Source organism: Tachypleus tridentatus, unplaced genomic scaffold (genome assembly GCF_004210375.1).
Source record: "Tachypleus tridentatus isolate NWPU-2018 unplaced genomic scaffold, ASM421037v1 Hic_cluster_2, whole genome shotgun sequence".
Classification (NCBI taxonomy): domain Eukaryota; kingdom Metazoa; phylum Arthropoda; class Merostomata; order Xiphosura; family Limulidae; genus Tachypleus; species Tachypleus tridentatus.
Window position 1 is genome coordinate 28,136,449 of NW_027467782.1, and position 16,500 is coordinate 28,152,948.

A 16,500-nucleotide genomic window follows, 5' to 3' on the forward strand; every position below is an offset into this window, starting at 1 on the left:
AAAACATTACATAAGGTATCAAATATAATACAAATAGATAGTATTTGTCTCACTCTACAGGGTGGCCCGTAAGTCCATACCCATCCATACATCTTATGTATCCAGTATATCTCTGTGCTGTCACTCATTCTCGCTGCATAATATTATGTGAAACCATGTTCTGTGACACATTTTCAAGTGTAAATGAGCTTACATCAGCCATATTTCTCTGAAAAAAAAAAAAAAATTTATAATACATGCGTAATTGAATATAACGTAATAACATATGGATGGGTAGGGACTTACGGGCCACCCTGTATATAGAAAATGTATTCATGAGGTATACATAGTACTTCATGTAACAGCTATTTAAAACATTCTACAAAGGCATCAAAGTCATGCTCATGTAATTGAACATGTGTCCACTCATCCTATTGTCTATATAATAATAATCACAAAGAAATTAGAAGCTTTTATCCTATCAATTCTCCCAGATAATCTTATAAGCTTTCATAAGATCACTTCTTACTCTTCTTTACTCAGCATTTCCCTGCATGCAACCTAAAATCTTGTTTTCCTTATGATTAACTAACATATATTGTCTAGAAGACCTTAGGAACACCAACAATTATGCCTCAATCTTACTTACTTGATTTTTACAATGTCTTAAATGCAATATGAGGTCCAGAAATTTATTAACTTCACCTTATTTTAGTTCTTTTATCCTCTGTTCTCTTACACTCCTAGGTATGTTTTAGTATTGTATATAGAATGCAGGTTAACTGGGTTACAACTAAAATATTCCTGGTTGACCAAGTATGATAATGACTGAAAATGTCTGATGACCATTGCTGTCAGTGAACAAAGGTAATGAGGTGACCTTATTCACTGGACAAAGAATGTAAGTTGAAATTCTTGATATGAGCCTACTTTCTTTGTTCACACTTTTACTAAATGATCAAGAAGAAAGATGCACTACTTTGAAGAGCTAAATATTTAGCATTACAGATATCAATCTTGAAGTAAAGAGGACTGGAAGGTTAAACACCAACCATCTTGTAGAAGAGGAACATTGTATTGTTTGAAATGGTAAGTGAGCTGCATCAGCTATTCCAATTTATCAGTAAAATAATGAATTTTAGTAGTCTGTTCTCTTTATTATACTTTTAAAATTAAACAATAAGTTATCCTGTTGTAAACACTCTCAAACTCCTATATTTTGTTTTTTCTTTACTTCATTTTTTTACCTAGTGTTTTCCTTACATCATTACAATATGTACCTGATTTCCATGTTTGTTTGTTTTTTCTCTTCATCATTTAGTACTGAAACTTATGTTAGTGAACTTTCTATTTGTCTTTCCTACAAGAAAACATCTCTTAAATAGCAATTTCTATAACTTTTTAAGAAATAAAAATTCATCCAATGTTTTTAGGTAAAAATAAAATATCTTCTATTTCTAAACTATTTGGTTCAGAGACATCTCAAGAAATATTTCTAAAAACAGAGGGTTAAAGTCAGAAGCAATGAATTTGCCATTACAGGCAAGTGCTTACAATCAGACTCGATCATTTATAATATGTAAGACTCATTTAAGTCATACTGTAGATTTGCAGCTATATATACTACATAATAGTAAATGTTGGTCTGTTCTTTTACATTCTTAACCCTGCATTAGAATTTCACCCTGTATAAAACAGCTGCTCAAATAGGTACAGTAATCTGAAATTACACAAAGTCCATTATTTCAATGGCATTTACTGTATATGTATACTAAGAACAATACATCTCTTTGGTAACCTGCTGCTGATATTACCAGCAAGTGGCAACAAGTTAATCCCAATCACATTATGTCAGGGCTTACAGAATGTCATCAAGACTGCATAGATTTCTTTGAAGACCTGACTGACAATTGCCATATTTTATATCCAAGAAGCTGCTGTGGTAGTGACATTTTCCATTATTAAGCTACAAGGTAGGTATCTGGAGGTTTTAAATAAAGCTGCTGATAAACCTAGCAATTTTTATTAGAACTCATAATCAAGTGTTCTTCATAAACACAATATAGGAGAACTAAAATTAATTTAGTACATCACTTCTTAGCTTGCAGCCTGAGCAAATATAATTATTGTCAGAAAACAACAAAATTATAAACCCTGTCATTTTGAAAATCCTTCAAAGGTAATGAGCACATTGTGTTTTTGTAACTTACAAGAGGGTAAAAATTGTAGATAATGGAAAAGTAATTAAAAGTTTTAATGACATTATAAAATCTAAAAAATTATCAAATGTTTATACCCTAGTATTTTAGTAGTATTAAAAAGGATAAACAAATTCTTGCTTTTATGACCTTGATGTTATGCACATAAAACACTTTTACAGGGGCATAAAAAACTGGCAGTGTTGAGTTCCTTTAGATTTTTTTTATGAGTAAAATTTTCTGAAGACAGTGATTGTATAGACTTATGAAAAATTAACAAATGTTTGAAACATCTAGATATTACTATTTTTGACTACAATTTTCATGATAACAAAACACTGCATTTACATCTCAAAAGGTCCAAAATCAAATTCTATGACTACATGATGCACTAAACTCATACCTCACTGAATAACAAAATATACAACATGATTACTCCAGTTATGTTTTACCAGATAAGGAAGATCATCAACACCTAAAGGCTATAATTACCTTTCTTCAGGAAATGAAATTCACAACATAATCACCAAATCAATGTAGTTAAACCCCACTATGTAATAAAGCATGTATCACAACTACTCAAAAAACGTAGCTGATTATAACCAGAAAAAAAAATACATACCAGCACTGTTTGTACACTAAGTCCTGTCTAATCAGATAAAACATTGTACAGTGGCCAGCTGTGGTTTTGTGCAGAGAAAACCCATACAATGGCTCTCTGTGGAGAGCATATGTCAGCTTCCACTTGATAAATCCACTACTGCTGCTACATAGCACATGAACACATTAGCAAATTTTTTATATGTATGGAATTTTTCCATTGTCTTGTGACTCCTAAAAATAACCCTCAAAGCTGATAATGAAAACATAAGGATATGAGCTACCTCAGATATAATTTTTTTTCACCTTTAAGAGATTGTAGATTGACCAAATGTTATTATTTTACCTGAATAATAAATATAAAAAAGGTTCAGTCATAAAAGTGACATATTCTGATAAAATATAATAACTTTTAAATAGTTGTGTGAAACAAAATGAAGAAAAATTGCAAATATACTTTGAGAATGTAATGTAACAAGCTAGAAACATAAAATCCCTCTGAATGCATTAATTAATATAAAAACTACATGTACTTTGGACTTCAAAGGTTTATTATATGCATTAATGATCTAATGATTTCATTCATAAATAATTTCAACCAGACAATATGGTGAATGGATGGTGGATAATATTCTGTATACATTAGACGGAATGTGTTTGTTCTGTTATAGCAAAGCAGCATCAGGCCATCTACTGTGTCCACCAAGGGGAATCAAAGCCCTGATTTTAGCAATGTAAATTCAAACACTAACCTCTTTCCTACTAGGGAACAGACAATGAACACTTGTATAACAGTTGTTATGGAGTGAATACCTTTTCTAAGTTAGCATTCACAAACTTCATATTATAAAACTGTTGTTATAACAAACTACTTACATCAATTGTATTCCAACCACTACTGTAGTTGTTGTATGCCAGTGAGCCTTATAAGCTATTAAATGCAATGGTAGCCCACATCAAGATCTTATATCAAGGTTAAAATAGCCTTCTTATTTACAAATTATAAACTTCTCTAAAAAAAAAGATTCCTAATTCTTTTAGCTTGTTTCACCACAGTCAAATACATTAGACTACTGAAGGTTTTCAATGTGTGTAAATATTCATACTTAAATAATTTTAAACCTTTACACCACCATTATTTTCCAATGGGATTCAAAACATATTTTTACATGGTGTCTTTGTTGTTAAAATTTGCAATAATTTTATCAAGATACAAATAATAGTTGATACTATGGAATAAGAACCAGAATCTCATTTGATTAAGTAAGTGGTTCAAAAGTTGTATGAAGTTCAAAGTTAGAAAATTGAAAACAGATATTTAATTTCAAAGAGAATGGCTGATATTTACCTGTAAGTATTTTGCAGTAAAACAATATTTCATGGTTAAGAAGGCTCCAATACATACAAAGATACATTAACAAATCCACCATCATATCATATTATTTACAGTTGGCGGCCCGGGATGGCCAGGTGGGTTAAGGCATGCGACTCGTTATCTGAGGGTCTCGGAAGAGCAACGACTTAACACTACCTATTGCCAACCCTAGGTTATTCTTTTACCAAACATGCTTGACCTTTCAGCCGTGGAGACGTTATAATGGTTCAGTCTATCCAACTGTACGTTGGTAAAAGAGTAGTTCAAGAGTTGGCATTGGATGGTGATGACTAGCAACCTTCCCTCTAGTCTTAAATTAGGGACAACTAGCGCAGGTAGCCCTCGAGTAGCTTTGCGCGAAATTCAAAAACAAAACAACAATTTACAGTAGGAAAATAATTAAATGTATAAAACAATTACCTTTTAAAATTATGCAAGAGTGTACACGTTATCTTATATAATTATAGATAACTCAAATTGTAAAAATATTATGCTAAAAATATTTTTAAAATTGTTTTACAAACTGCGAAAGTTTATAAGTGTATATATACATATATGGCCCGACATGGCCAAGCGTGTTAAGGTGTTCGACTCGGAATCCGATGGTCGCGGGTTCGAATCCCGGTCACACCAAACACGCTCGCCCACCCAGCCATGGGGGCTTTATAATGTTACAGTCAATCACACTATTCGTTGGTAAAGGAGTAGCAGTCTCCATATAAGGCAAACACCGAGGTGGATATTCAGGTCTCAGAGGAAATCATATAAATGTAGAACCTTCCAGGAGTACAAGAGAAGCAAAATAACAAAATAATGTACTTTTAAGTCTATCCACCTAACAAAACATATTTTGTTGTGTTACTTTTCGCGTAATGTTTTGATACAAAGAAACGAAGACAACATGTAGTATTCAGTATTCATTTTCCTTTATTGAGTCATTTGTACTTCGTGGATTATTTCTGAATTCGAAGTTTCTCACTCCACCTTATCACCAGACAAAAGAAATATTTTCTAATACCTGTAATTACTTTGAGAGTCCCCGTCACATTAAACATGCTCGCCCTTTTAACCGTGGGAAGGTTATAATGTGACGGTCAATCCCATTATTCGTTGGTAAAATATTAGCCCAAAAGTTGGCGCTGGGTGGTGATGACTAGCTGCCTTCCCTCTAGTCTTAAACTGCTAAATTAGGAATGTCTAGCGCAGATAGCCCTCGAGCAGTTTTGCACGAAATTCAAAACAAACAAACAAATATATACATATATAAAGTATAATCAGTACATGTGTATTTTTATCAAATCAACACTGAAATGGTGAAAATGTTTTTATAATAAATTTGTATAAAATACGCAAATATTTGAGATTTAAGTAATAATCTTTTATTGTGAAAATTATATGTATTTTATCCAAAAACGTCACAAGCATAAGCAAAATAAGTAACTGAACAGTTTAAGAACTTTTTTCATCTTCATTAATATCAGACCCTTTGGCTTCCTATTAATGGCCAGTGATCCCAAAAGAATGTATATATGTGTGTGTGTGTGTGTGTGAAATTGAATGCTTCGAATGAACATCCTTAATGAGTTGTGTTATATGCCACAACAGCAGTTTCTTTGGTACTACATTGTCAATCAAAGACTATAGCTTTAAGAACTAATATTTTATTCTTAATCTGCTAAATGTATTATTTCTATTGCTAATATTCTTAAGGTTACGTTTTAGGACTTAATTGACACCTAATGAAATACAATTTAGATTTTAGAAAGGTGCTCATACTGATGTCCAAGCCTCAAATGGTACAGCGGTTTGTTTGCAGGCTCACACCACTAAAACCAGGGTTTCGAAGCCCATGGTAGGCAGAGCACAGATAGCCCATTGTGCAGCTTTGTGCTTAATTCTGAACGAACAAACAAACAAACTGATATCCAACGAATTTTCACTCGGAATTTGAAAAGTTTATTACAAAACTATACTGCTTTGAAAATGTAAGTCTTTCTATTCGAAATTTTGAGTAACTTACAAGTTATTGTATCACAAAACATTATGAACTCAAATAATAAATGAGCCATTTATCCCAATCTCATATACACTTTGAAGTACTTTAATTTATAGTTTGTAATTGCAATAATAAACTCACAACTACCGCTACTACCAGCTTTGATCAACATCCGACGTAGAATTTTAGCTTTACACATTTCGTGGGCATGAGCGCCAGTTTTAGTACTAATGCAATATTAAACATTACAGATTAAAATCACATTAATTACTCACCTTAGGATCTGGAGACAACTATTGTGATATCATACAAGTCCTATTTGTCACCTTTTAACCTCATAATACTGCTAGAATTACAAAATATTCCATTCTACTAACAATGACAAGAATATAAGCATACGTACGCTTTTTAATATTCTTAATATGACGAGAATTTTCTTGCAGATTCGCTTGGCACTTTTTTGGAATTGTAGAGGTCGCTCGATAACACATGTAGCTTACTTCGCAGGTCACTGACAATTTGCAAGCAAAATATTGCATTCAATACGTTGGGGTTAAAAGATATGATGCAGTAAAATGTTTATATATTTATTTATGTGAAGTGATGCCCCCAAGGAAAAACCAAACGAATCAGGAAAGAAAATTTACAAGAAGAAAAAAAAGTGAAACATATTTAAATTTTATTATCGTGTACAAGGACATTGTAAATATTAACCAGTGCAATATTTGTACTTGTAAAAATGTACTGTAACTTGAATTTATCGTAGCTGCTAAGCCTAATGCTGGTCTGTGAGGGTTAATACGAAAACGAGTTAGTTAACCACATAATTAATAATTGTTCATTCTCATTACAAGTAGTGTCTGCCGAATTATGCAAGTAGATTTGGACAACATTTTAAAATGAAATTATTGGTATATAACTTATAAGTAGGGACTACATAAATTGTAAATTTACAATTTTTAGACTTTAAAGGCAATGGTGAAAAACGTGCTTTGAATTGTGGCTCTATTGTAATCAGAAAAAGGTATTTCTAGTGGTTGAGTGAGTCCTACAGGTTATTATGGTTTTATTCTTACTGTCACTTCTACACGTGAAGCAACTAGTAAAGCTTCAAGAGCACTTAACAGGGCAAGTACTTCTCTTTATAACTTAATTGTATTAAATGACTCTTTATGTGCAAGTTTTAAACTATGAAAACTAGTTTTATAATATTAAATAGTTTTCATTAAAACAAATTCAGACACAAGACCAAAAACAGCATGGGTAGATAATTGCACTTTGCAGTCACTTCGGATCTTTAGTTAATTGGTTGATACCTTTACCAAAACCTGATTGGCCAAAATACAGATACCTGTTGCACACTTTGTGAAAATTCGATCTACAGCTGGCCACAAAACAGATGTCAACATGCTACAACATTCAGTGATTAAGTGTGCTGATCCTGTATTGATAAAGTAACATTGATACAGGAAAAGAAGAAAGTGACTTGTAAGTTCAAAGTGACAGTGTAGATGTAATGGTTCAGACTTAGAGGTCAAAATTGCATAAAAAACAGGTGTGAAAGAACTGCAAGGTAATTTAAAAGTATGAAGAAAGAGAAAATAAAGGACTGATTCATCTATTCCACTGGAGAGTGATGAAGACGAAATGTCTAGCAGAACTTCTGAGGATCCCATGGAGTTTGTGACACTGAATGAATGATGCAGATAATCCAAAAATTGAAGTGTAAAAGCAAGACGTGGTATTTCAACATGGCACAGGAGCAATGCCGATTCAATTTGGTATTGAATGCACAACAACATTAAACTTTCCAAATCAAGAAGCTCTATGAAAAGCATCAAGTTTCAGTGCTCTTGAAAAGAACAGTTGATTGCTTGCATTCTGTATGGCAGGATTAAGGATTCTTTGTACTATGTTACTTCCAGGAGATCCAGATGATCTTATGAACATGACTGGAAATACAATTAAATCTGATGATACAAAACTATTCTCATATGCCAATAATGTGCAACAAGTTTTGCCAGAAAAAGTTATACTTGCACTGATATTCTAGTCAATGATGTTTAAAGAAATGAAAGATAGATTGAAGAACAAACTTTTGAAATAGCTAGATGAGAATTGTCCCACTGATGTGAAGGTCATGGATTTTGTATCTACTCTGAAAACTAAAAGCAAGAATGAGAACAAATAGTTAATAACATAACATACACATCTTCCAAGTTTACTACTGTGTACTATGGGAGTCAAAAACTTGCAATAGCATTACTAAATCTGCATATTTTTTTCATAAAACTTTGTAGGAGATTTTTGTTCAACCTGAAAACTCTAAAAGTGAGTTTTAGCTCATTCTAGAATGATGTTATTTATTAAGGATAGCCATTCAGCACAATTCCTGGGTGTCTGGCCTGTGGAAGCAGTGTTAAAAATTTGCAAACAGTCTAAAAAAAGTTGATTTATTTATATCAACCATTTGTAATTTTAATGTATTTGAACAGAAACTAAAATAAATGGTTATCTGTGTTGATGGTGGCACTATTTTTCTCTCACTTTGACTATTTGAATTAGATTTACATTGCTTAGCTTTAGGCCAGACCATAAAATAACTTGTTGTTGCAAAATTCATGGTTAAATTTCAAAATTTCTTAATCAAAATGAGAATTGATACATCAGTTAGTTTCATGCAAAGTAATCAATTCATTTTATGAAAATAATCAACTTGTGTGTCCAATTATTACCATCTTCAATATTCAGTAATAAAAAATTAATCTTTTTAGAGGCAGTTCACGTCTTGCACAGAAAGCTGTCTTTTTATGTCTGCCTTAGAAATTTCCATGCTACTTGTGAATTTCTGCTGATTGTGTGAGTGACTAATTTCCTCACACAGGTTGTGTAGTAATGATGGATTACAGTCATGTTGACTAATTGTTTTTCAAATTACATTGTGATGCTTCTTGTTTGGTGATATTGTTTTGTCTGGTGCACATGAGATGGTGTGTAAGGTAAAGGTGAGACTGTTTCTTGTTTCTGTTTTTTTATAGTATTATTTGGCTAGTGTATGAAATATGTTTTTTGAAATAACCAAATACTTTGTTGAGGTCAGAAAATGACTGATTTGGGGTATATTCAGTGGTGATGCACACCAACACACACACACACATCCTAAATAGATCAGATGAATTTAAATTGGGTCTGGTAAAGGCAAATTCTGGGTGTTATTTACCTCATTTTACTGCTTTAATATCGTGCTGAAAAGGTGTGGTCAGTTCTTATAAACTTATGAGAAGACAGTGCATTAGCATTCAAAATATTAGTCTACAAGGTATCCAAGGCTACCTTAACTTTTACCAGTGTTTGAAACTGCAGAATTTTCTGTTGACCTTTTAACATGTCTTTAACACTTTGTAATTTCATAATTATCATCAACATTGTCTGTAGAAAAGTATGAAGAAAAACAGTATGAAAGGCTGTGTAAAATAATACTTCCATATAGTTATCTTATAAGTACCACATTAATGTCAAATTCATAAAGTGTAATTTTCATCTTAACAGCTGTCACATTTTCTTTATTTTTAATGACCATTTATTACATAATATGTTTTGAATATTTTAAAACTCTAATTATCTTTGTAATGCATAATTTGTTTACTTAATCAGTGAAATAGTATGCCATGTTTATTAATGTTATTGATACAAAGGTTCAAACAAATTGTTGGTAATATAAGAGTAATCACACTCTACTCACATTACCTTAGGTAGATCAACAAGTAGGAAGAAAAAGAAGGAAATTGAGGACCTGAACTTGATATTCAAATCTGTAATAACACAGAAAGATGAGAAAGGTAAAATACTACTCTTTATATTGTGAAATAGGTTTTTTCTGTCACCTTTCCTTGCTTGTGGAGAATGAAGTTAATGTTAGATAACACTGCACAACAAAGTTTTTGCTTCTTTAACACTGTTGGGTGTTCCTTATAGATTTTTGGCTGCTGGTCATGAAAATCACATCCACATTTGCCCATTATGTACAGTTTCATTGAAATCTTCAGTTTTGCTACAATGTGAAAACAATATCAGGGCAACTGGAATTTGTCAATGCTTGCTGACTACTGTTGGACACTGCAACGTGATGCACAGGACATTGAATACAAACAAAAATCAGGAGCAAAACACTTTTAATTATGTTGAACTTAATAGCGTATTAGAAACATAAACACAATTAAATAAGTTATTGCCAGTAAACAGTTAACTGTCTATTTCTCAAAGTTTCTACTGATGAAGCAAAACCAAAACTATATTTGTGCATACCCACCAGATACCTGCCACAATCAGCAAAACCTTTTCAGGAATCAAAAAATTTCAAAAAAATTGTTGTGCAGTATAATTTGTGTATGGAGTATAAAGGTTTATTATTTTATTTTTACCTAATACAAATGCTAGATTAGACAAGCTTTCCCATAAGTTATTTCTATGTAATTTGAAAGAGAGTGTGAGCAAGAAATTCTGAAATTTGTATATTCCTATTGTTGTATGACTTTCCAGTAACATAACAAGTATGTGATATGTATCTTAGGACAACTGGTGATACCAAAACAAAATTGAGAACAATGTTTTGACCTTCTTAGGTCATCTCTAGATTAACAAAGAAGGAGTTTGCAACAGTTGTCCTGAAATACATTTTTACTTCAAGTTGGTTTCTCATCATCACGAAATACATGATATATTGTTAATCACTTAACCTCCCCTACATGTTGATATGGCATGTTTTGTAAACATATAAATACAAAGATTTTGATTTTTTTTCTTTTTTTCCAGTGTTGCTTTTGCTTGTTTTGAAGTGGTGTAAAATGAGCAGGAGAAGATGTCAATGTGAGGTTTCATAGTACTAAAAAACATAGGATTTTATAGTTAACTGAAGACTTTAAGAATTACTACATAAAGTGTTATTAATACAGATTATCTTTGGATACGTCAATGATCTGGCTGTCTAAGTAGGTCATAAAGGTTTTTAAGATATTATTTTTTAGAAATAGCAAATAACATAAGTTGAATCTTTCAAACTGAGTTATTCAAGAAAAAGTTAAAATACTTTCCAGAATTATTATGGTTTTTATACCTTATGTATTATATAGAAACTGAAATACATCATGATGTATTCTACCATATTAATATTGCTCTTGATATGTAGTCTTAAATGTGTTTAAAGATGGAACCTCTTTGCTTTCTACTTTTAGAGATACATTTCCCTGACATAAGTGAGGATTTTTTTAGCATTAGTCATAAATAAATAATTTCTAAAGTGTGGAACATCAGGTTTACAATTTCACCCATTTAAAGTTCTAAATATTTATTTTTCATTATTTTTTTAAGGTCTGGCACTAAAATTGTACCAATGTATAACTTTTAATTATAAATATTTATTCTTTATCAGTGAGAGTTAAATATTTACTTTTGGAGTGGTTGGAAAGAAATAGTTTTATTCCATATGAGTTCTGCAGTTATAACACTTTGCAGAGACATAAATCAGGTAGATAATTGTGACTAACCAACAATAATTGGCTTCATAACTACAATGACATTATTTACATAGCTAAAACTCATTCAAAACAAAAGGCATAAGCTATTATATTACTGTAACTTCATTGAATGTTATTTTTATACATTTTAAAAATGCATGTTGGTACATTTTATCTGTTTTTATAACTTTAAAAATTAAAACAACTTATGTAACAAGTGTGTGGTGCAAGTATTGTGTACATATTAACTGAAAGCATGAATTCTTATACTGTACATAGCTATCTTTAATATTAAATTAGTTTTCATAATTTTTGTGTGTTTTCAATAGTTAGGTCACTGATACTCTTAGGGGTGAATCAAAACAAGTGTTCAAAGTCTGCTTTATGTAAATCACACACAACAGCATTGAAGTGTTTTATCTTGTTACTCTCAACATGGCTACAGTTCAGTTACATTCATCTCTTGCAGAAAGGTGATATAAATATTTTAATTTCAGGAACTGATCCTAAATCTGTACTGTATGTTTTTTATAAGTAAGAACAGTGTAAGAAAGGTGACAAATGCAAGTTTTCCCACGATGATGTTGAAAATAAGAGTGAAAAGAAGAGTATTTATGTAGACTTGAGAGATGAAGGTAATGTAGTTTATTTTTTTATCTATGTATCTATTATCTGTTAACAACGTAAAGTATAAAGGTTTTTTAAATCAACTGTATGGTTTTCTGTGTTTGCATTATTAGTGTTAGACTACTGAAGCATTTTAAGAGTTTAAATGTCCATCTCCAGTTGTACCTTTTAGAAAATTAATGTAGATAAATCTAATTCTGTTAAGGGTTTATATCTTTCATTTCAATTATAAAAAGTTTAAATTCTATATTTTTTGGTCAAGATGAATTTTATATCTAATAAATAATTTGGATTTCAATCAGTTAATGCATACTGCACTTGATAAACCAGAATAAACATATGATATCATAGAAGAATATTCCTACAGCTTTCAAATAGGCAAAATATTTTAAATAAAACCACAACAACAAAAGAAACAAAATTCCTGTCTTTGATATTTTTCCTCTTTTCCCTGAGCCTTACATTAAGAACATTTGTTCACAATCATGAGAGCTCTGGATGTCTAATATGTTGATAAACCAAATTACTGCTGCAGTAATATATGATCAGTGTATTGACGATAGAAATTCCCATTTTAGCTGAACATGCTTCTGGAAAGATTTCCCAGGAATTTAGTTCAATGTTATATGCAGACTTTAATTTTCAGGAAATTAGATTCATGGGTTTAGCCAGTGATTTCTTCTTCTTTTCAGTAAAACAATGTTTCTAAGTAAGAATGTAATCAATAAGAAGACATTTGGACTCTCTGTTTTCTTTGTTTTTAACACATTTTATTTTAGTCTGTCACACTCCACACCATTTCAAGAGTTTTAGTTTTCCACTACTTTTCATGCTTCCAAGTTGTTTGCTTTGGGAGAGAATTGCTCTTCTCATACTTTTGTTTCTGTTGATACCAGTTCTACCAGGGGACTGGTACATGTTGATAAACTTTACCATACCTCAAATCTGGTTGATATACCTGTGGTAGTTGTGACTCAGATGTCATTTGTGTGGCTTTACTCTTATTTACACATGGGAGAATTGAGTATTTCATGTCATTAATGTATGGATTTTGGTAAGTTAGATATTTATATGTCCTTTATCACCTAAGTTATTTTAAATGAATTGTAAATGAGATGTTGATTATTAATTGTGTTATTACTAGATACATTTAATCATTTTGCAAGTACATTAATCTTACATACTTTGTGGTCTCGACAGATTTCATGGCTTTGTTAGTTCATTATTAGTAATTTCACTTTCGGTATGTTTAGCCTAGATTGTTTGTAAGTTGCATATTATTACTACTAGTAACATATAATTATTTTATTTTTCAAAATTGTTGATTTTGTGCTTAACCATTTTCTCTTCATAATCCACTATTTAATATTCTTCCACACAGTGTCCACTTCATTGCTCTAAATCATGTTTTCCATTTCAGGACTTTCCTGTTTGTTTGGACAAACCTCAGTTCTTTTTTTACTCTATGAGAATTTGTGCTCTTCTCTCTATGAATAACTAGATAATGTTTGCTTCTACTCATTCACAGTCCATAGACCACACTTCACTGATTCTACAAGTTACAATAGAGTGAGGATTCCTAGTGACAGTGGGGGAAATACATTCTTATCTCCTCTCAATAACCCATTCATTTGGGTAGTTTTCTTCTTTTCAACCTCATTTGGGCCTAGCCTTCTCCTTTTCAGGTTTGGAGCAAGCAGTTCACATGTTCTTCACCTCACATTTCTTGCAGTTAAATGTATTCTATCTTTGTGGGGATGTGAACTATGGATCAAACTTGTATGTATTCACTTTAGTGGGAACTGTGAGATCAGTGAAACTTCTTACCCATACACACTGCCCGCATCCATATACTAGCAAAAACATTTACTAGTTCATGTCTTGCCTTATGTATTGTATGTTATAAAATGTTTTCATTTTAAGTTGAATTTTCTTCATCAGTAAAACTTGTGATTTCTTTACTAATGTGATGTTAACGTGCATCTGCTTACAGAAGAACTGAATCATTTAACCAATCAAAATAAGTGTTTGTAATAATTATTTTAGCAATTAATCAAAATTATGATTGAATCAGTTGTCATGTTAATAATAAACTAATTGAAATTAATGTTTCTAGTTATTCCAAATATCTAGATGATCAAAATATTTGTTAGGTACAAACTTACATAAGAGGCAGGTGTGGGGATGCTTTACGACTTCCATTTCCATTAAATTTACTATTCCTGTCATTGCTACTGCAAAGCTACAGAAGCTATCTATCACTGCACCAATTTTGAACCATTGACTGTCAACTTTCTGGCTATTTTAATAATAAGGTTTAAATTTATTGTATTTTGATTTTTTTCTCACACTGTGTAATGTTTTTGCTTTAAATTGTATCACTATTATTTAAAGTTGTATAAGTGTGAGCCCAAGTGGTCCAGTCATTCATATTTTTAGTATTTAATAACTGTATTCTTCAGTTATGTATGAGAGAATGCAGGTGAGGTGAAGGGATCCATAGGGGTAAACATTATGCACATTTTTCAGAAATTAATAATAATATTGTTTAATATTATATTTAAATAGACATGAATTTAAGGTAGAGATCAAGGGAGTTGAAACCCCATCCCTTCTAGCTATTCTTTTTTTTATTTTTTGAAAAGTAATCCCTGTATCATTTAATGTTTTTTATCTGTGGGGTCTTAACTCCTCCCTCCATTTTCCCCCTTCATTTAATTAGGAAAACAGTCAATAGTATTGAAAATAAATATTAGGTTTCAATATCTGTTTGATTGGTCTATTAATTACCTTTATTATTATTTATTTGAATTTACTTTATTTTGAATCTGTAACAGTCAGGTGTATCAGCCATTAACTTATGAATACAATTATATGAACATCAACTGAATGTTTCCCTGGTAAATTATCAGGCCTTGGCTTTTTTCCAGAAATTAACAGTGTGCATGCATTCTAGACTTTATGGAGATTTGTTTTTAATAAAGTTAGCATTATTTTTCTGAATTTATAATGCACAGTGGAGGTGGTTTAGACATTTTCATTGTTGGTTGGTTAGCTTGGCATTTCATGTGATGACCAGCTTTAAACTCTTTTCCTGTCCTGTTCCACTTGAACTTTTCCTTCTTCTCTGCTATCTACAAATCAAAATAATGTTGTTGTTGATACTATGCTTACAAAATATATTTCAATTAAATATTGAACAAACATGCAATCAGACAAATATAAAAATTTTTTTGTACACAATGTCTTTTATACTTACATATATGTGTATGTACTTATTTCCCAAATTTATATATTAACTGTTACACTTTACACACATTTTCATTAAAAGAATGTAATAAAGATCTAAATTGTTATAAGTCAATAAAGTCTTGTGTATAAAAAAATCTAAACAACTTAAAACAATGACAACAACTTATGTACATTTTATGAAAATATATTAAAAGTATACTATCCTTCATAAACATAAAGAGAGGAGAGACAAAAGTACAAAATATGAAATTCAACAAGTAAACTTGTATTGAAGTGTGGATAGACAGAGAATAAGATCTTCAGAGAAAACTTATGTTTAAACTTTACACCAACTTGAATATAAGACTGTTTAGTGCGGGTAGTGTTACTAATTAATTTACTTTGTAACTCACTGATGTTAAGGCTATTGAACACTGTGTTTACAATCCAGTGATGTCAAGACTGTGATAGATGTATAAATAACTATAACTAGATGAATGAAAAGAGAGTAAAAGTCACATGAGAGAGAACTTCTGTCACAGAAAAGTTAGACTTTGTAAAGTTAACTGTTGTGGAAGTGAATGGTTGGTAGGTTAGGGTGACATTTAAAGTTTAAAGAGATAAGGAGAATATTATGTCTCATAAAGGGTGTTCTAAACCAATTGAACCCACATATGTGGACTTCAACAAAAGAAAGATGATAATTGGAAGTACAAAAAACAGAATAATACTGAAAGTTAAGGATACAACCGTAGTAGCTCATGTGATATCATGATACCACTGTGATTAAAAGAAATAAAAGTTTAGCTTGTCAACTGAATTCTAAAACTGTTGAATTGGCTTAAGTGGACTTTGGACAATAAAAGAAAACTGTATAGTGTCTTAGATACAAATATTATCTCCATAGTGTAAATAATTTTGTACATACATTTAACTTGTTTCAAACATATATTATTTAAAAAAAAACAAGTGGAGTGCATG

At 31.2% G+C, this 16,500-nt stretch overlaps 1 protein-coding gene across 17 annotated transcripts; it reads left to right on the forward strand.

The window, feature by feature from the left end:
- Positions 1-743: 743 nt before the first annotated feature.
- On the forward strand, positions 744-14,947 carry LOC143243005 (zinc finger CCCH domain-containing protein 15-like). Of its 17 annotated transcripts, XR_013023654.1 has the most exons (5): positions 744-1,068; positions 1,455-1,525; positions 9,905-9,987; positions 12,159-12,296; positions 13,709-14,947. XR_013023654.1 is itself a non-coding variant. In XM_076486644.1 (4 exons), exons 1-4 carry the CDS (start codon positions 6,752-6,754, stop codon positions 13,783-13,785), a joined length of 318 nt encoding a protein of 105 aa, XP_076342759.1. In that variant the 5' UTR covers positions 5,043-6,751; the 3' UTR covers positions 13,786-14,947. The 17 variants fall into 17 exon arrangements, 3 of the variants coding, with proteins under 3 accessions (XP_076342759.1, XP_076342757.1, XP_076342758.1); XR_013023651.1 differs by lacking the exon at positions 1,455-1,525 and having other exon boundaries at positions 9,901-9,987; XR_013023657.1 differs by lacking the exon at positions 1,455-1,525 and having other exon boundaries at positions 9,901-9,987; positions 12,197-12,296.
- Positions 14,948-16,500: the final 1,553 nt, after the last annotated feature.

Coding starts and splice junctions, on each gene's coding strand:
- LOC143243005 (XM_076486642.1), top strand. CDS start 7,209: ATGGTTTTATTCTTACTGTCACTTCTACACGTGAAGCAACTAGTAAAG. Junction 7,277..9,904: donor CTTCAAGAGCACTTAACAGG/GCAAGTACTTCT, acceptor TACCTTAGGTAG/ATCAACAAGTAGGAAGAAAA. Junction 9,988..12,200: donor AACACAGAAAGATGAGAAAG/GTAAAATACTAC, acceptor TTTATAAGTAAG/AACAGTGTAAGAAAGGTGAC.